Consider the following 15,289-nt stretch of genomic DNA (forward strand, 5'->3'; position numbering starts at 1 on the left):
ATCCGTTCAGATTTGTCTATTCATACATTATGGTCAATCCGTTCAGATTTGTCTATTCATTGACTTTATACAATTTTATGCTTTTGGTGTGCTTTTCCTTCAAGTTTTGGGTTCCTTTTATAGTTTCAGATTACTACTTGGGGAAACTTACTATTAATCCCAAGTAGGGAATTGGTGTTTACACTTCTTCAAAACTCCCTACTTATTAATCAGCTCAAGGTATCAGTACTTTATCAAGTAAATTCTACATACTGTTCATCATCATTATGCTGTCGAAAATATTTTTGATTTTGTGAAAATTGAATCAACCCTCGAAAATATTTTTGATTTTGTGAAAATTGAATCAACCCACTTTTTGAAAATATAGGGACAAAACCAAAAGCTTAGAATTTCATTGCACTGAAGTGTTCTTTGACCTTCTATTTAGAGGTTTGTTACAATTGCTCTCCCTTTATCATATTCAAAAATCTTTCGGCAATTTTTTTTTTCATCTTATGTTAATAAAGCTTTTATATGTAAAGTCATAAATTGACCCTTAAATTATACCCCAAAAGTCATTTTCACACTTAAACTATCCTGGCGACCCATTACATACCTAATATATTTAAAAGTGATATTTTTTACCCCTCCAGAGCTGATGTGGCATAAATAAAATTTATATTTAAATAATAAGAGAGTGAGGTCAATTTTTTTTTAAAAAAAATTATTATAATTTTTTTTTTTTTTTTTTGCAACTGCTTCTTCTTTATTACCATCCCCCAACCCCTCCCCTTCTCCTCCACATTCCCGCCACCCCCAACCCCACCCACCCCTTTCTCCTCCACCTTCCCACCAACCCCCAAAGGGCAATTCATGCAATTTCTTCATTGTTGCCATTGAAGGGCAGTGCGTGCAATTTCTTCACTGCCATTTGAAGGGCAGTTTGTGCAATTTGAATGGGCAGTTCATGACCGGAAAATTTCCCATTTGATGCAAATTTCTTCAATATTTCCCACTTTATTTTATAGATAGATTAGATGCAAATTTGGTGACCGGAAATGAAGAAGATCGGAAAAAATGGAAGCTCACCGGAAAATATTGAAGCTCATCGGAAAATATTGAAGCTCACTATTATTTTATAGGTAGATTAGATGAAAATTTGGTGACCGGAAAATGAAGAAGATCGGAAAAAATGAAAGCTAACCGGAAAATATTGAAGTTCACCGGAAAATATTAAAGCTCATTGGAAACAATGGTGGTTATGCAATAAGAAAGGGAGTAGGGATGAAGAAGAGGGGGAGGAGGGGAAAGGAAAAAAATATAAAATCAAAAATTAGAGGATTTTTTGACATGGCACTCACGTGGGGAGAGAGTGTGCACACTCTCCCCTAGTGCAACTGGTCATATTGTATCAGGGAGTAAAAAATATCACTTTTTCATATATTAGGTGTGTAATGGATCGCCAAGATAGTTTAAGTGTGAAAATGACTTTTGGGGTATAGTTTAAGGATCAATTTATGACTTTAGCCTTCTTTTTTCTGTTATAAGATTGTTTATTCAATTTTTCATACTATAATCGTTATATTTATGAAACAAGAGCACTAATGTCTAATTTTCTTTAGCTATTTAGTAAATCGTAGACACATACATCGCACTATAATTTCATAATAAAATAATTTCAATCCGTTTATTTTTGCAATATTTTGTGACAATTCATATGGGGTGCACGTGCAAAGCACGTGTCCAGAGACTAATTACTATTAAAATCTGAAGAGTTAAACTTTACATTAAAAACACTATTATCGAGGCAGGTTTTAAATCAAGAGTAAAATAATAGAGGTATTTTGAAGCTTCTTGTTTAACTCAACGTTATGTAATTTGTACATTTGTAGTCAATAAAGCATCTTTGTTAGGCTATTTACCTGTAATTTTCTTGTTTATTTTTATTCCATTTCACATGAAACCACCTGTGGAAGTTATTATACACATCTTGTGACAATTGATGTGTACCATATGAGGTACATGTCCAACGCACGTGGTCGAAAACTAGTAGTATTTATAAGTGTGTGAAGTTGCCATATAGATTTCTCATGTTTATGTGTTTTTTCAAGAACCTTTGTCTATGCATTCTCATAATGTGTTATTGAAGCTTTATTGAAATCTGGAACATCTAATTGAGAGTAGTACTAATTGGTGTGAGAAGTTGGTTTGAAATAGAGCGAGAATGTATAAGAAGCAACTTCATGAGTACGCATAAAAATCTGGAAAAGAGAACCCAGTTTATAGCACGGTTAAGATGGGTTCGGATCATGAACCGCAATTCACAGCGAGAGTCACTTTCCATGGTTCTCGATATGAAATCAGCTCTACGCACTAAGAAAGAGGCAGAGCAAGAGCAAAAGAGGCTCTTGCATCACTCCACAAAGCTAGCCGTGAGGTAAAACACATCCACTCTGCTATAAAACACATCCACTCTACTATTTACTATATATACTAGTTTGATCTATTCACAGAGTGCTCATTTATAACACGTTGTGCAGTTTTTGTTTCAAACCTGATGTTCATTTTGAAATCGAGGTAGAAGTATTTGGATTACTGCTGACTAATGAACTCAGTTGCATGCAAAGACTTGACTCATCTCTTTGTAAAGTAGATGATTCGGTGTTTTCCTTTGCAGCAAATCTTCCACTGAATTTGTGCTTTATTCTATTGATTAAAATAGAAAAGAACATTCACTGGTACAATTAGGATAACGAAAGAAATAAAATCATGAAAATAGATTGCAATGTTCAAGTCACAGAGGAGTGCAACTGGTTTCTAAGGAGACAGGCTGGTGGATGAGCTATGGCCAGGTGACCCAGAGCGTTATCAATAGCCTCAAAGGGCGCAGTAGATGATCGCTCTCAGCCCCCGGTTCCTTGTCTGTCTGACAGACTCCAAATTTCTTTTGTTGGTACACTATTTCCATGTTGGGAAACACGATCTGTATGAACTAAGCGAGGAGAACCTAATTGTAAATTACTAAACTCTAGTTTATTTGTCCACTATATCATTTTTTCTTTTTGTTTTTCACAGATCAGTTCCAATTGTGCTGATTTGAACATGATTTGTTTTCATCCAGCTGGAAAAATATTATTATTATACTCCCTCTGTCTCAATTTATGTGTCACATTTGGAATTTCGAGAATCATCTTTAACCGGAATTTCTTTATATGCCTTTTAAATATTTTAAGTTGTAATTATTGTGATTATAGTACTTTGTACATAGTTTTCATACATATAAATTTTATTTCAAAAAAAATAAAGCTTCTATATCCGAATACACTGTTAAAGTTTAGAAGTTTAAATCTCGAAATTACAAACGGTGCGACATAGGGACAGAGGGAGTAGTACTTTGCTCATCACCATTTGATGAAAAACAGCTACTCTCAACACACGAATAGAATAACAAATCATAATTCAACACTGACGTGAAGAGGACACATACATGTACAACGCAAAATATCTTGCGTACATCTCAACAATAAAAGGTATTTTTTGTCTACTCCACAAGCTACAATTTTTCATGAATAACGTATGGATCGGAGCAGCTAACATGATTTTTTAATAATGTAAAATGTTTTTAATGAAAGATATAAGGTTGTAGAACACTAATACTATTTCCTAGACTGCTTGTTTGTGTTTGACTGGGTTTAACGTTGATAAATTATAGTAGCAGCATATGAATAGAAGTCATAGAAGTGTTTTGATGATAGTTTTCACTTCTAAAGTATTAAATGTCGACAATCATATAATACATGTTTGTTGAAACAATTATCAACGTGGCAAAATCGAAGATAATTGTAGCCTTCCCAATTTTGGTGCTATTTATTCCACGAAAGCACCTTCATCGATTTAAAGTGGACATACACAGAAATAATTTCATCAATCTAACAGAGCACTTAACGTGATACCAAAAACATCCTTTTTCACGAGATAATTTTCCTCCGGCATATACCAAAATGTTGCATGATTAGTATTTCAAATTAACCAGAAATTACTAAAGACGGGCAATTAATCTGTCATCACACAACAGCTGTTAAGAGTTTCTGTAAAATCCAGTAATAAGATTCAAGCATCAGTTATTTATTTACAAGTACCGACATTTTAAAGGGAAACAATTTCTCGTTTAAAAAGACCAACGTGATACTTAAAGGATCAACACAAAGAAACAGAGGCGTTTAAGCTGCTTCCGCAAAACCAACTCTCATTTTCTCATAGTCAAACACTGTGTGATAGCGACCCATGAAAACATCTCCCAAGATCCTGTAACACATGTTACCCAACGAGCTAATTAATCAAAATATTAGTCTTAACAGATGTATCAAAGTCAAATGAACCAGTATACATAAATAATAAAAAAAAAATTACTCAACAATGTGAGTGTAGCCCAGTTCTTAATTATAGAAAAACAACGTAAAAATTATAATCAAATTTGCATATATACAAACAATACAAGGTGTAAAGTGTGCATGGATTGCCCTCGAGGGCTGCCTCTTCATAAGGCGAGTCCCACTTTTACCTTCTGAAACATTGTTGTCCACAACTCTTACCCAGTTTCATGTCTGAATATTATTTAGAAGCTCAACATTGAATAGTTTAAAAAGACTTTGCAGAGCAGCAACTTGAAAGAAGAGTACTAATGCATGTACTACCTCTAGAGTAAGAAGTTTAATAAATGCATGGTGAGTATAAGAAGTACAAATACTTTACATTGAGGTACTTATAATAACAAATACCTCTGTTTTAATTTATGTGAATCTATTTCACTGGCAATGGCGTTTAAGAAAGAGTTAAGACTTTTAAAACTTATGATATTAAACATACCGTAATATGTGTGGTTATGAGACATTTGAAACTTGCAGCATTATATAGTCAAAACATTTGTGTGGGTAAATAAGCTTGTCATTAAGGATACTATGGGAGGTTTAAGTTAAATTGTTACTAATTTTCGATGAGGTGATTCATAGAAGCTTCTTATTGTGGCATCAATTAACCATTCTAGTGAGTAGTGAGAGTGCAAAACAAATGGTGGAGAGGCATACCAAAGGGGTCCACGAGGAGGAGGCACATCCAATGCTGTAAATCCACTAATGCACTGTGCAACAGGACCCTCACCAACTTTAAGGACATACTGTTCAGTGACAACCAACAAACAAACGTCAAGTACAATACACATCTGCATATTTACGTTTCACCAATGCCATTAGGTCATGCTATATGGTTTTTCAAAGACTTCTATTTTAGGACCTACTTTTGGAAAAGCAAAAACAGTAAAAAGCCTTCATCCTTGTGTTAAGTCAATCTCCAAAAAGCATCAATTCATTCAAAGATAGACAAAACAGGGAAGTCTAAGGATGCCCATTTTTCTTGAAGAGAATTGGCTTAATATTGATTGTGTCTATCGGACACGTGTGCTCCGAAGCAATACCTAAAGTGAGATAAAGCACATCAGTAGATCAGACAAAAGAATTACCTGTTGAGGTGTCAGCTCAAATGCTTTATTACCAACGGTAAAGGAAACATTAGGCATGGAAGCAAGGCTGTTGCAGTCAACTGCAGATTCTCCCATTGGACTGGGGATTCGGTCGCAAAGCTGCAGTTGGAATTTGACCATTAGCCTTAGAGATCCTAATTAACCAACATTCACTTTGCATAATGTATAAAATCCACCTCACCTTGTCAATATAATCAAAGATTCTATCTGCAGTTTGGTTTTTTTTAATTTGGGTTTGCATCCATACCACAGCCATCTCACAAACCCTGCACATCTCGTCATGCACACCATTCGAAGCCCCATTGTGTTTGTCCACCACACTCTCAATAATCATGCTGCATATAGAATTAAACATTAATAATTGGCCCAGACATACAGCTGAATAAAGTCAACGACAAATGTGTTGAAATAAACAGCTAGTAGAACCTGCAGCAATCAAGTGACAATAAATTGCTTAGTATTTCTCTAATAGTAATAACTAGAGAAAGATGGTGATAAAACTGATGAGAAACCAGTATTATGGCATCTGTATATTTGGTCATTTCAAATGCAAAATGTTGAATATGCAGATATATTTAACCTCACCTAACGTCTTGTCTACCATCCGTAGAGCATAAACCAATTTGGGAGCAGATCTGTTGAGGCGCTGCCTGTAAAGCATAGGCGGGAAAAACCAGAACTCAGATTCTAATGTCAATGCAGTAAGCCGCTCAAAAAATTAGTAACTCGACACAGTTCGGTGTTGGTGAAGACACTCGATGCAGCGGCGGGGACACCTTGTAGTACGAGGTGTCATCCATAATCTTAAATATGTGGGTGTGTGCGCGTGCGTGTGTGCACGCGTGGGGATATGCAATAACTCAACAAAGCTTGAAAATAATGCAAAGTAAAATAGCAGTTTGAGACAGTAAGTAGCGTTAAAACCCTCACATTCCCAGACCCAAACCCTTGGACAAACCAATGCAGTGGCAATAGGCTGACACTATTTGTACAAAATCCTGTGTATACCACTGCTTGGATGCAAATACATTTTTCTAGAATAATTATAGAACAGATACCTAGCAGATGCCATACCTTTGATTCTAGTAGAGCCAGTATAGTTTTTCCATATTCACTAACTACTGACTTGCACTCCTGGCTGACAACTCCTGACGCTCCAATTGCATGATTAATTTGAGTAATAATGGTCTGAAAAAGTATGAAAGAAGAAAATTTGTTCATTCTGATGCATGTTCAAACAGAAAACTAATTACACATAAGCAAGAAACAAACATGCATCAAGAACTCAATGATTCAAACTGAACATCACGGAGTAGCAGCTGAGGTAAGAAATCACATGGCCCGAAAACACCTATTCCATGGTTATGAATAACGAGTTCTACATAAATGCCCAAAAACTTAAAATGTACGTGATCAGGTCACAAATCCCCTAAGCTCTGAAAACCTTCATCCGGTGAAGAAGAGCTTGTGGAAAGACAAAGTAACTTAGATTTCATTCAATAACATACCCAGTGTGATCCCACAGGTGGTTGGGGGGGGGGGGGGGGGCGGATGTACGCAGACCTTACCTCTGCCTTTGTGGGGCAGAGAGGCTGTTTCCGAAAGACCCTCAGCTCAAAGAAAGGAGAGAAGAGAAAAGAAAGTGAAAGGAACAGAAAAGTACTTCGAAGCAGATACAACGCAAATGTTCAACAGATGGTAATGCAGAGGTAAGTAGAATTCAATCGTCTTTTTGTTCTTTGCAATCGGGGGGGGGGGGAGGACATGTCCTGAATGATGTGAGAATACACCCTTTTAAACTCTTAGAACACAACAGTCAATATCAATCGGGATTTCTAGGATTAATGTAAAAAACCATGCCTTAAATTGTAATGTTCAACTCCATTACTGGTTGGACCGGCTTTGGGCAAGTCCAAAAGAAACTTGAGGAAATATTACTAAGCATTGGCGCTCCTAGTAGAAGCAATCAGAAAATTTAGGCAGAATTTGCTAGTTCAGATTTTAAAAGAAGAAAACAAGAACTAAAAGTGCTGCAGTTTGCTTATCGAAAAAATGCTGCAGTTCAGTTAGAGGTGCATGTTATCTGCTCAATATTTAATGTGAAGACCAAATATATATAGTTGTGGTTATGATTCTTATTGATCGTATTTTCGTCAAGCAAGATACATACTGTTGGTCCTGCCAATAAGGATGTTCCAGAGTCTGCAATTGCTGAACAACCACCAGAACAAAATCCTGGAAAAAACCAGAAAATTAGCTTCACAGACTACATGAAGAAAATTAACTTGAAAATTCAGAATCATTAATTTTCACAGGCAACATCCAAACAATATATTAAAAAAATACCAGTTGTTTCACCACCGACAAGCACGTCACCCATATCAAACTGAGAATAGGACATACATTAATCAGTCCAAACAAAAGTATACAGCATAGATGAAGATTCATTTTTAGAAGATGAATAGAAAATCCACCTGCCAGTAGCCTTTGTGAGTTACAGGAACATATGTATGTTTACCCTTGAAATGGTTGGGATCAACTCCACCGAAAACAAGTTCACCCCCTTCTTCCTCTTCGGCATTCCGATTGAACCAGAATGAGAAAACCTGTTTTTTAACAAGGCCTTGATTTACCATATTGTACCTAAGAGTATTATGGATGTCTCAAGACTTAGCGATTCAAACAATAAAAGAATTTAGGAGGACATAACAGATCCAAAGAATTAAATGGAAAACAACCATGAAATCAGAGAAAAAAAATAAGAAAATCTAGCAAATCTAAAATTGAAACCCCATAAAAATCACCCTGAAACAACAAAAAAATAGATAATAGACGGATAGCATACCAGATAGGGACAGATTTTCCTACAGATATCTCTTGAAATCCAAGTCCAAGAATACCATCAAACTTGGCTGCCAAAAAGGTGATGCCTGGTTCTCGAGTTGCCTCGATAAAGTCCTGTTCCAAAACGAAACTTAAGAAAGAAACTCACAGAGTCGATCCAAAACACTTCAATTCAATAGTTACCTGTTCTTTGACAACAAGATCGCCAACTTTGACATGGTCATTGCTAAAATATCCAGAAATAGATCCAGTTCCATAGCGGATTGCAGCAGATGTCCCTGCATCAAGAATGAATTAATTGATAATTTGCAAACTACTTTCATGTGCAGGAAACTTCACAAGAACAGATAGCCAACTATCCCAAAGATTTGTCCTAATAGACTATCTTCAGCCTATATAACATCAATATTCTATCTTTAAACATATTAGGACATGCCACATGGAAAGCATCTGATTTTCTTGCAATATTCAATGGTTTTTCATCATTTGGCACAGATTACCACAAATGAGGACATGTTCACCACTGGAGACGTGAAAGGCACATAATCATCAACTTTCATGGTACATTGTGACTGTCAAGCTCCTTTCATTTTTTTTCAAGATAGGGTGGAACAGACTAACTGTGTTAGTGTCAGAGCAATGCAAAAAATGCAGCATTTAAGATAAATCCTCTCCTCCTAATAACTTCGGCATGCTACGTATGCACTTAATTATGAATAAAGAATATGTACATCAATTATCTGAACATGCTATAAAGATGTCCATCTACAGTAATCCATTTTGTCTTTATTTGTTCTTTGGCATTAAAATTCCAATTATTTCCAAGTGAAATTATTTTATTGCAACCTCATCCTGATGGAGTAGTTGTTCATCAGGCCATTTAACAAAATAAACTATGACTTGATGCTATCAGTATGTCACACACTCAATCAACAAAAAAGCACATATAATCCAACAAATAAACAAAAATCACAGGCTGGACTCTAATTGAAGTAAAGAGAATGTGAAACAGACTAGAAACATGAGTAGCATCTATTACCATTCCTTTTGTAGGTACTGGAACGAGTTGACTTGTACTTCGGGTGGAGATAGCAAGCAAGCTGCACCAGATTAAATAAACATAAGGTTTCTTCATCAAGACATGGCAACATGCATTTGCATCAGTAATAACAACAGTATATAGCTACTCACTGAAAAATAACATCTTGCGGAGGGCACCCAAAGATTAGAACTTCCAGTATCAAAGATCACAGTGAACTTTTGGGGTGGTGAGCCAACGCAAATCTCACCAAAGTACTGAGCATCCAAGTAGTTCTTTAGTGAAACAATATCAGTGTCTGAATCACCTATATTTCCACCAAGACGATAATTTCGTGCAGAATGCAATCCGTTAGAATCAATGCCCCCAAAAACCTGGTTAGTCTGATCCAACTTCCTCTTCTTAATTCCAACTCTGATCAGTCCATCATTTGATACCGAAAACACCACAGGGGATAAAAGAAGCAACAAGCACAGGGCAGTTAAACAGGCTCCATATCTAGTACCCATGTTTAGAACTGCATAACACATGACAACAGGTCAATTACTCTTCCACTGGTACACACTCTCCTTTGTCATTTACGGATCTAAAACTTAGTTAGCATTACAAGACATTAACTTAAAATAGTGTTCTCTCTTTACATGTTTGATTTTTGCAGAACAAGCTTAGGTTAGAGCATTTTAATATAAAGTTGAAAACATAAAAATTATAGCAACACATGACACGAATTCCTCAAAATCTGGCAGACTATACAACAACAAACCCAGTGTGATCCCACAAGTGGGGTCAAGGGAGGATGGGGGTGTACGGAGACCTTACTCCTACCTTTGTGGGGTAGAGATGCTGTTTCCGATAGACACTCGACTCAACTAAAGCGTTTTTCAAAACCGGTTTGAAAAATACACAAGTACAAAGTTCGGTTTGAAAAATACATGAGTAAAAAAGTTATGGTGAAAATATCGAAGGAAAGAAAAGTATCGGACAGCAAAAGTAGTAAAGGTAAGCGAAGTAAAAGAAACAACAGTAACGATAAATTTGATAAAGAAGTAGTGATATATATGCTACCGCCCACCTGAAGAACCCTACCAAGGAGGGGGCATATGGCACAGAGATATCAAAACTTTGTTAGACAGAATTGAAGCTCTCAGTGGGCATAATAGAACATAAACTTAGTGTGTTAAAGAAGCAAAACGGGATTTTCTTTTTCTTTTTTTTTTAAAAAAAAAAGTTAATCCGTAATGACACAAATATTTACAAAAATAGATTTCTTCTAGGGTTCAAAGAAAAGGTAGCAGAAACATAAGTATCTCATTTCAATCAGCAAGCATTGTTCTTAGAGACGAAGTCCCAAATGTTCAATATATTAAACACAAAATCATCCTACCCACATCAATACATTATACACAATGCAGAAATACAAGTCATTACAGAAGTCAAAATTTCAGATTACCCACAAAAAATTGAATCTTTATACCATCAGATTACCCACAAAAATTGAATCTTTATACTATCACCTCACTTGGGTCAACCAAAAAACATGATCTTTAATCCTTTTGATGGAAATAATCAAAAAGGAAAGGTCAACCCAGTGTCAACATTCATCTGCTCATACAAATATTCCCAGAACTTAACAGAGAAAAGTAAAGAATCCCAACAAATTGGAAAGAGTACAAATTACAAACAATATCAAGAAAGTGATTAAAGCTGAAATCTTGACCTACAAAACTTCAAAACACCAAAAGGGAAACTCGATCATGTTCATAACTTTGTTCAATATCAATATATTATACACAATGCAGAAGTACAAGGCATTACAGAAGCCAAAAATTTCAGATTACCCACAAAAATTGAATCTTTATACTATCACCTCACTTGGGTCAACCAAGTAACAGGATCTTTATCCTTTTTACCTAAAATAGATCAATATTAGGGATTGAGATAATCAAAAAGGAAAGGTCAACCCAATAGCAACATTCATCTGCTCATACAAATTTTCCCATAACATAGCAAAGAAATTAAAGATTCCCAACAAATAGTAGAGCACAAATTACAAACAATATCAATAAAGTGATCAAAGCTAAAATCTTGTACTATAAAAACTTGAAAACACCAAAAGGGAAACTCACTTTGTTCAATATCAATATATTATACACAATGCATAAGTACAAGGCATTACAGAAGCCAAAAATTTCAGATTACCCACAAAAATTGAATTTACACTATCACCTCACTTGGGTCAACAAAAAAACATGACCTTTTTACCTAAAATAGATCAATACTAGCGATTGAGATAATCAAAGAGGAAAGGTCAACACAGTATCAACATAACATTCCTTTGCTCATACAAACTTTCCCAGAACTTAGAATAGAAAGTAAAAGATGCCCAAATTGAAAAGTACAAATTACAAACAATATCAAGAAAGTGATCAAAGCTGAAATCTTGAACTATAACACTTCAAAAACAGCAAAAGGGAAACATGATCATGTTCATAATTTGTTCAACAATAAATAAAAGAGATTAATAAGATGATTAATGAAGCTTACCAGAGAAATTGGAAGAAAGTTAGGTCTTTTTTTTTTTTTTTTAGGAGAAACCTAAAATGAGTGAAAGCAAGAAAGGAAAGTCAACTTATATAGAGCTTTAACTTAACCAGTTGGGTTACTACACTTTCCCCAAGGTCCCATATAATAAATTAATATAAATATCTACACGTCATTTATTGATGTAATAAATTAATGGGATCTTATCTTCCCTATCTTTCAAATAATATCAGAATATTATTTTGTCAAAATTGTTTTTTTCTTGTTTTTGAAAAAGAAAAATCAGGAGGAAAGTGAGAAGGAACCTTCCACCAGATTTTCAAGTCTCACTAATAATTGTATTGGCCTACCTTCTATTATTGTACTTTATGTATTCTTGTAGATATACAAAGTTATATATCGTACTTGAAATTGAACCTCCAAGTATGTCATATTCTGCAATTTATTCCCTTTCTCAACTTATTCCTGTTTTTTTGTCGGGTAGTAATTTTATTCCCTAATTATAGGGTCAATGGTTGTTTAACACCACGGATGTTCTTAGTAGAGGTATTAGCCTACGTTCTATCTAAGCTAATGTTTAATTTCTTTGTAATTTTTTGTGCATAAAAAAATAGTACTTGTTAATAATATTTTGGCCAAACACATTGATAGACACTTATGGTCATCCGGTTCTTTCACTTGAACACTTCAACTAAATCTTGTTTCATTTAGACACCTGAGGTAGGGTCCGACTGCGCCATTTAGATATTTTTCGCTGAATCAGTCAAATTTACATAGTGTGTGCAGTACACTCGCTGCTGACGTGACAAATGACGAATAAAATGAGGACATGTGTCTTTTTTAATTAAAAAAACTATTTTAAAATATTTAATAACAAATTAAAAGTAATACTCTAAAAAGAAAGAAAAATTGATTTACACCCAATCACAGAAAGACACATTATTAACAACAAGAAAAAGAAATAAAGGACACATTGAAAATTCTGAAATGAATAGTTTTTCTTGGTGTTCTTCACCATCTTTACGATATTCTTGTTACAACCACGATTTTAATCCAAATTTTCTTGTTACAACCACGATTTTAATCCAAATTTTCAAGAAAAAATCCTCCAAATTTGTTATAACTTCAGCTAAAGATTCCCCACGAAGACCCAAAGACAATCTAACATTAATTTATCAAAATTTTCATCAAATCAATTTACCTATTTTAAACCTTCAAGCTTTCTAAGGACTCCATTAATGGCAAAAAAAAAAAAACTTTTTGGGAATTTTTTTTTTTGTTCATTAAATAGATTTATCCAAAGAAAAATCATCTTTCTTGTCCTAATCGCTTATGGAGAGAGAGGGTGGTGGCGGTCTTGACTTTTTTCGGTGAAAAACATAGCAACAGTGGAAGATTTGTTAATGCTCGAAGGTTTGTTAAATGGAGAAGAAGAAGAAGGAAAGAAAAAGAATTAAAAAGAAAAAAAATCTGTTTATTGAGCTCTTCACGCGCCAGTTTTGTATGCAAATCATGTAAGTTGCCAAATCAGCGAAAAGTTTAGTTAAGGTGTTCAAGTGAAAGAACCGGACGACCAACACGTCTATCGATGGGTTTGGCCTAGTATTTTTTTTTTTATATATACATGTATGTGTAAACAATATACACATCACGTGTATTAAGATATATTTTCAAACTTATTAAGATATATGATCAATCGGAAAAAAGAACTTAAATATATGTCTAATTTATTTTCGATTAAGATGCATGACCAATCAAACAAAATATGGAAATTTTCAAAAAAAACAAAGAAAAGAACAAGGGTTTGAAACAGGTTAAAGGATAAAAATGGTCCCTTAACTATGATAGTAGGTTCAAAATAGTCCCTTAACTATGCACTTAACGGTTTTAGTCCTTTAAGTTTGTTACAAGTTAACAAAAACAGTCCCTTAACTATGAGAGTAGGTTCAAAATAGTCCCTTAACTATGCACTTAACGGTTTTGGTCCTTTAAGTTTGCCATAAGTTGACAGTTTTAGTCTCGACAAAATATTCATCGAACTCTATTTGTTAGATTTGACGAGAACTATGAAAAAAAGGGAAAAATTAGTGAAAACTCTAGATTGGTCAAATAATTCGGGACAAAACCGACGGACGTTAGTCGGTTATAGGAAAAAACTGAGGAAAAACCTACAGACTTGATAATGTCAAAAAATAGTGTCTCGGAGCACAAAGACCGACGGATTCTGTCGATTAAAATCGAGGGAGTCCATTCGCTAAGTAAAATACACTAGATTCGTTTTTACTAAAAACTAGAGAAAACTAAATACTTCCAGTGTAGTGATTCTTTTTTTTTTTTAAATAGTTTCCGCGCATTTTTCCTCAAAAATAACCAATGGACTTCTGTTGGTTTTCGTAAAAAACAATAAAAATTAAAAATAAAATAAAAAATAGTGTCCCTCGATTTTATCCATCGGTTTCCGTCCATCGTTTTTTTCACTTATTTTTTGTAGTGACAACTTTTTTAGTTTCTGCTATTTCTAATTTATTTCTAAAGTCTAGTGTATTTTATTTAGTCGATGGATTCCATCAGTTTTAATCGATAGAGTCCGTCAGTCTTTGTGTTTCGAGACACCATTTTCTGACATTATCAAGTCTGTAGGTTTTTTCCTATAACCGACTGACGTCCATCAATTTTGTCCCGAGGTATTTGACCATTTCTTTAATAATGTGTACTTCTAGATGTGAGTTCTCGCTAATTTTTTCCTTTTTTTTTACAGTTCTAGTCAAATCTAACAAACAGAGTTCGATAAATAGTTTGTCGGAAACTAAAACTGTTAACTTTTGGTGAACTTAAGGAACAAGTGCATACTTAAGGGACTATTTTTAACCAACCCTCATAATTAAGGGACCATTTTGTCAACTTATGGCAAACTTAAAGGACCAAAACCGTTAAGTGCATAGTTAAGGGACTATTTTGAACCTACTCTCATAGTTAAGGAACCATTTTTGTTAATTTGTAATAAACTTAAAGGACTAAAACCGTTAAGTGCATAGTTAAGGGACTATTTTGAACCTACTATCATAGTTAAGGGACCATTTTTGTCCTTTTCTCGTTTGAAACATGTACTTCTAAAAGGTAAATCTTAGTCACATTAAGTGTCTACACCAAACAAATAGATGCATATCATGTATTTGTATATACACTTCTACCACTTAACCATGATAAGTTAATACATATTTTCACTATAATTTAAGGGTGTGCTTGGTATGAAGGAAAATGTTTTTCACAGAAAATACATATTTTGAAAAATGTTATCCTAGAAAATAAGTTAGTTTTCACTTTATTTTTGATATTTGGTAAGTAAGCAA

At 34.4% G+C, this 15,289-nt stretch overlaps 1 protein-coding gene across 1 annotated transcript; it reads right to left on the reverse strand.

Annotated features, from left to right (window-relative positions):
* Positions 1-4,057: 4,057 nt before the first annotated feature.
* On the reverse strand, positions 4,058-12,105 carry LOC132616579 (cyprosin-like). Its single transcript, XM_060331083.1, has 14 exons — positions 11,943-12,105; positions 9,551-9,915; positions 9,399-9,459; positions 8,543-8,637; positions 8,361-8,473; positions 7,990-8,158; positions 7,862-7,901; positions 7,686-7,750; positions 6,590-6,703; positions 6,101-6,165; positions 5,697-5,850; positions 5,495-5,614; positions 5,064-5,152; positions 4,058-4,284 (listed from the first exon to the last, which is right to left on the reverse strand). The coding sequence occupies exons 2-14, from the start codon at positions 9,905-9,907 to the stop codon at positions 4,200-4,202; spliced, it is 1,527 nt and encodes a 508-aa protein (XP_060187066.1). The 5' UTR covers positions 9,908-9,915; positions 11,943-12,105; the 3' UTR covers positions 4,058-4,199.
* Between the last annotated feature and the right edge of the window lie 3,184 nt (positions 12,106-15,289).

The sequence above is a fragment of the Lycium barbarum genome, chromosome 11, assembly GCF_019175385.1.
Source record: "Lycium barbarum isolate Lr01 chromosome 11, ASM1917538v2, whole genome shotgun sequence".
In the NCBI taxonomy this organism is placed as follows: domain Eukaryota; kingdom Viridiplantae; phylum Streptophyta; class Magnoliopsida; order Solanales; family Solanaceae; genus Lycium; species Lycium barbarum.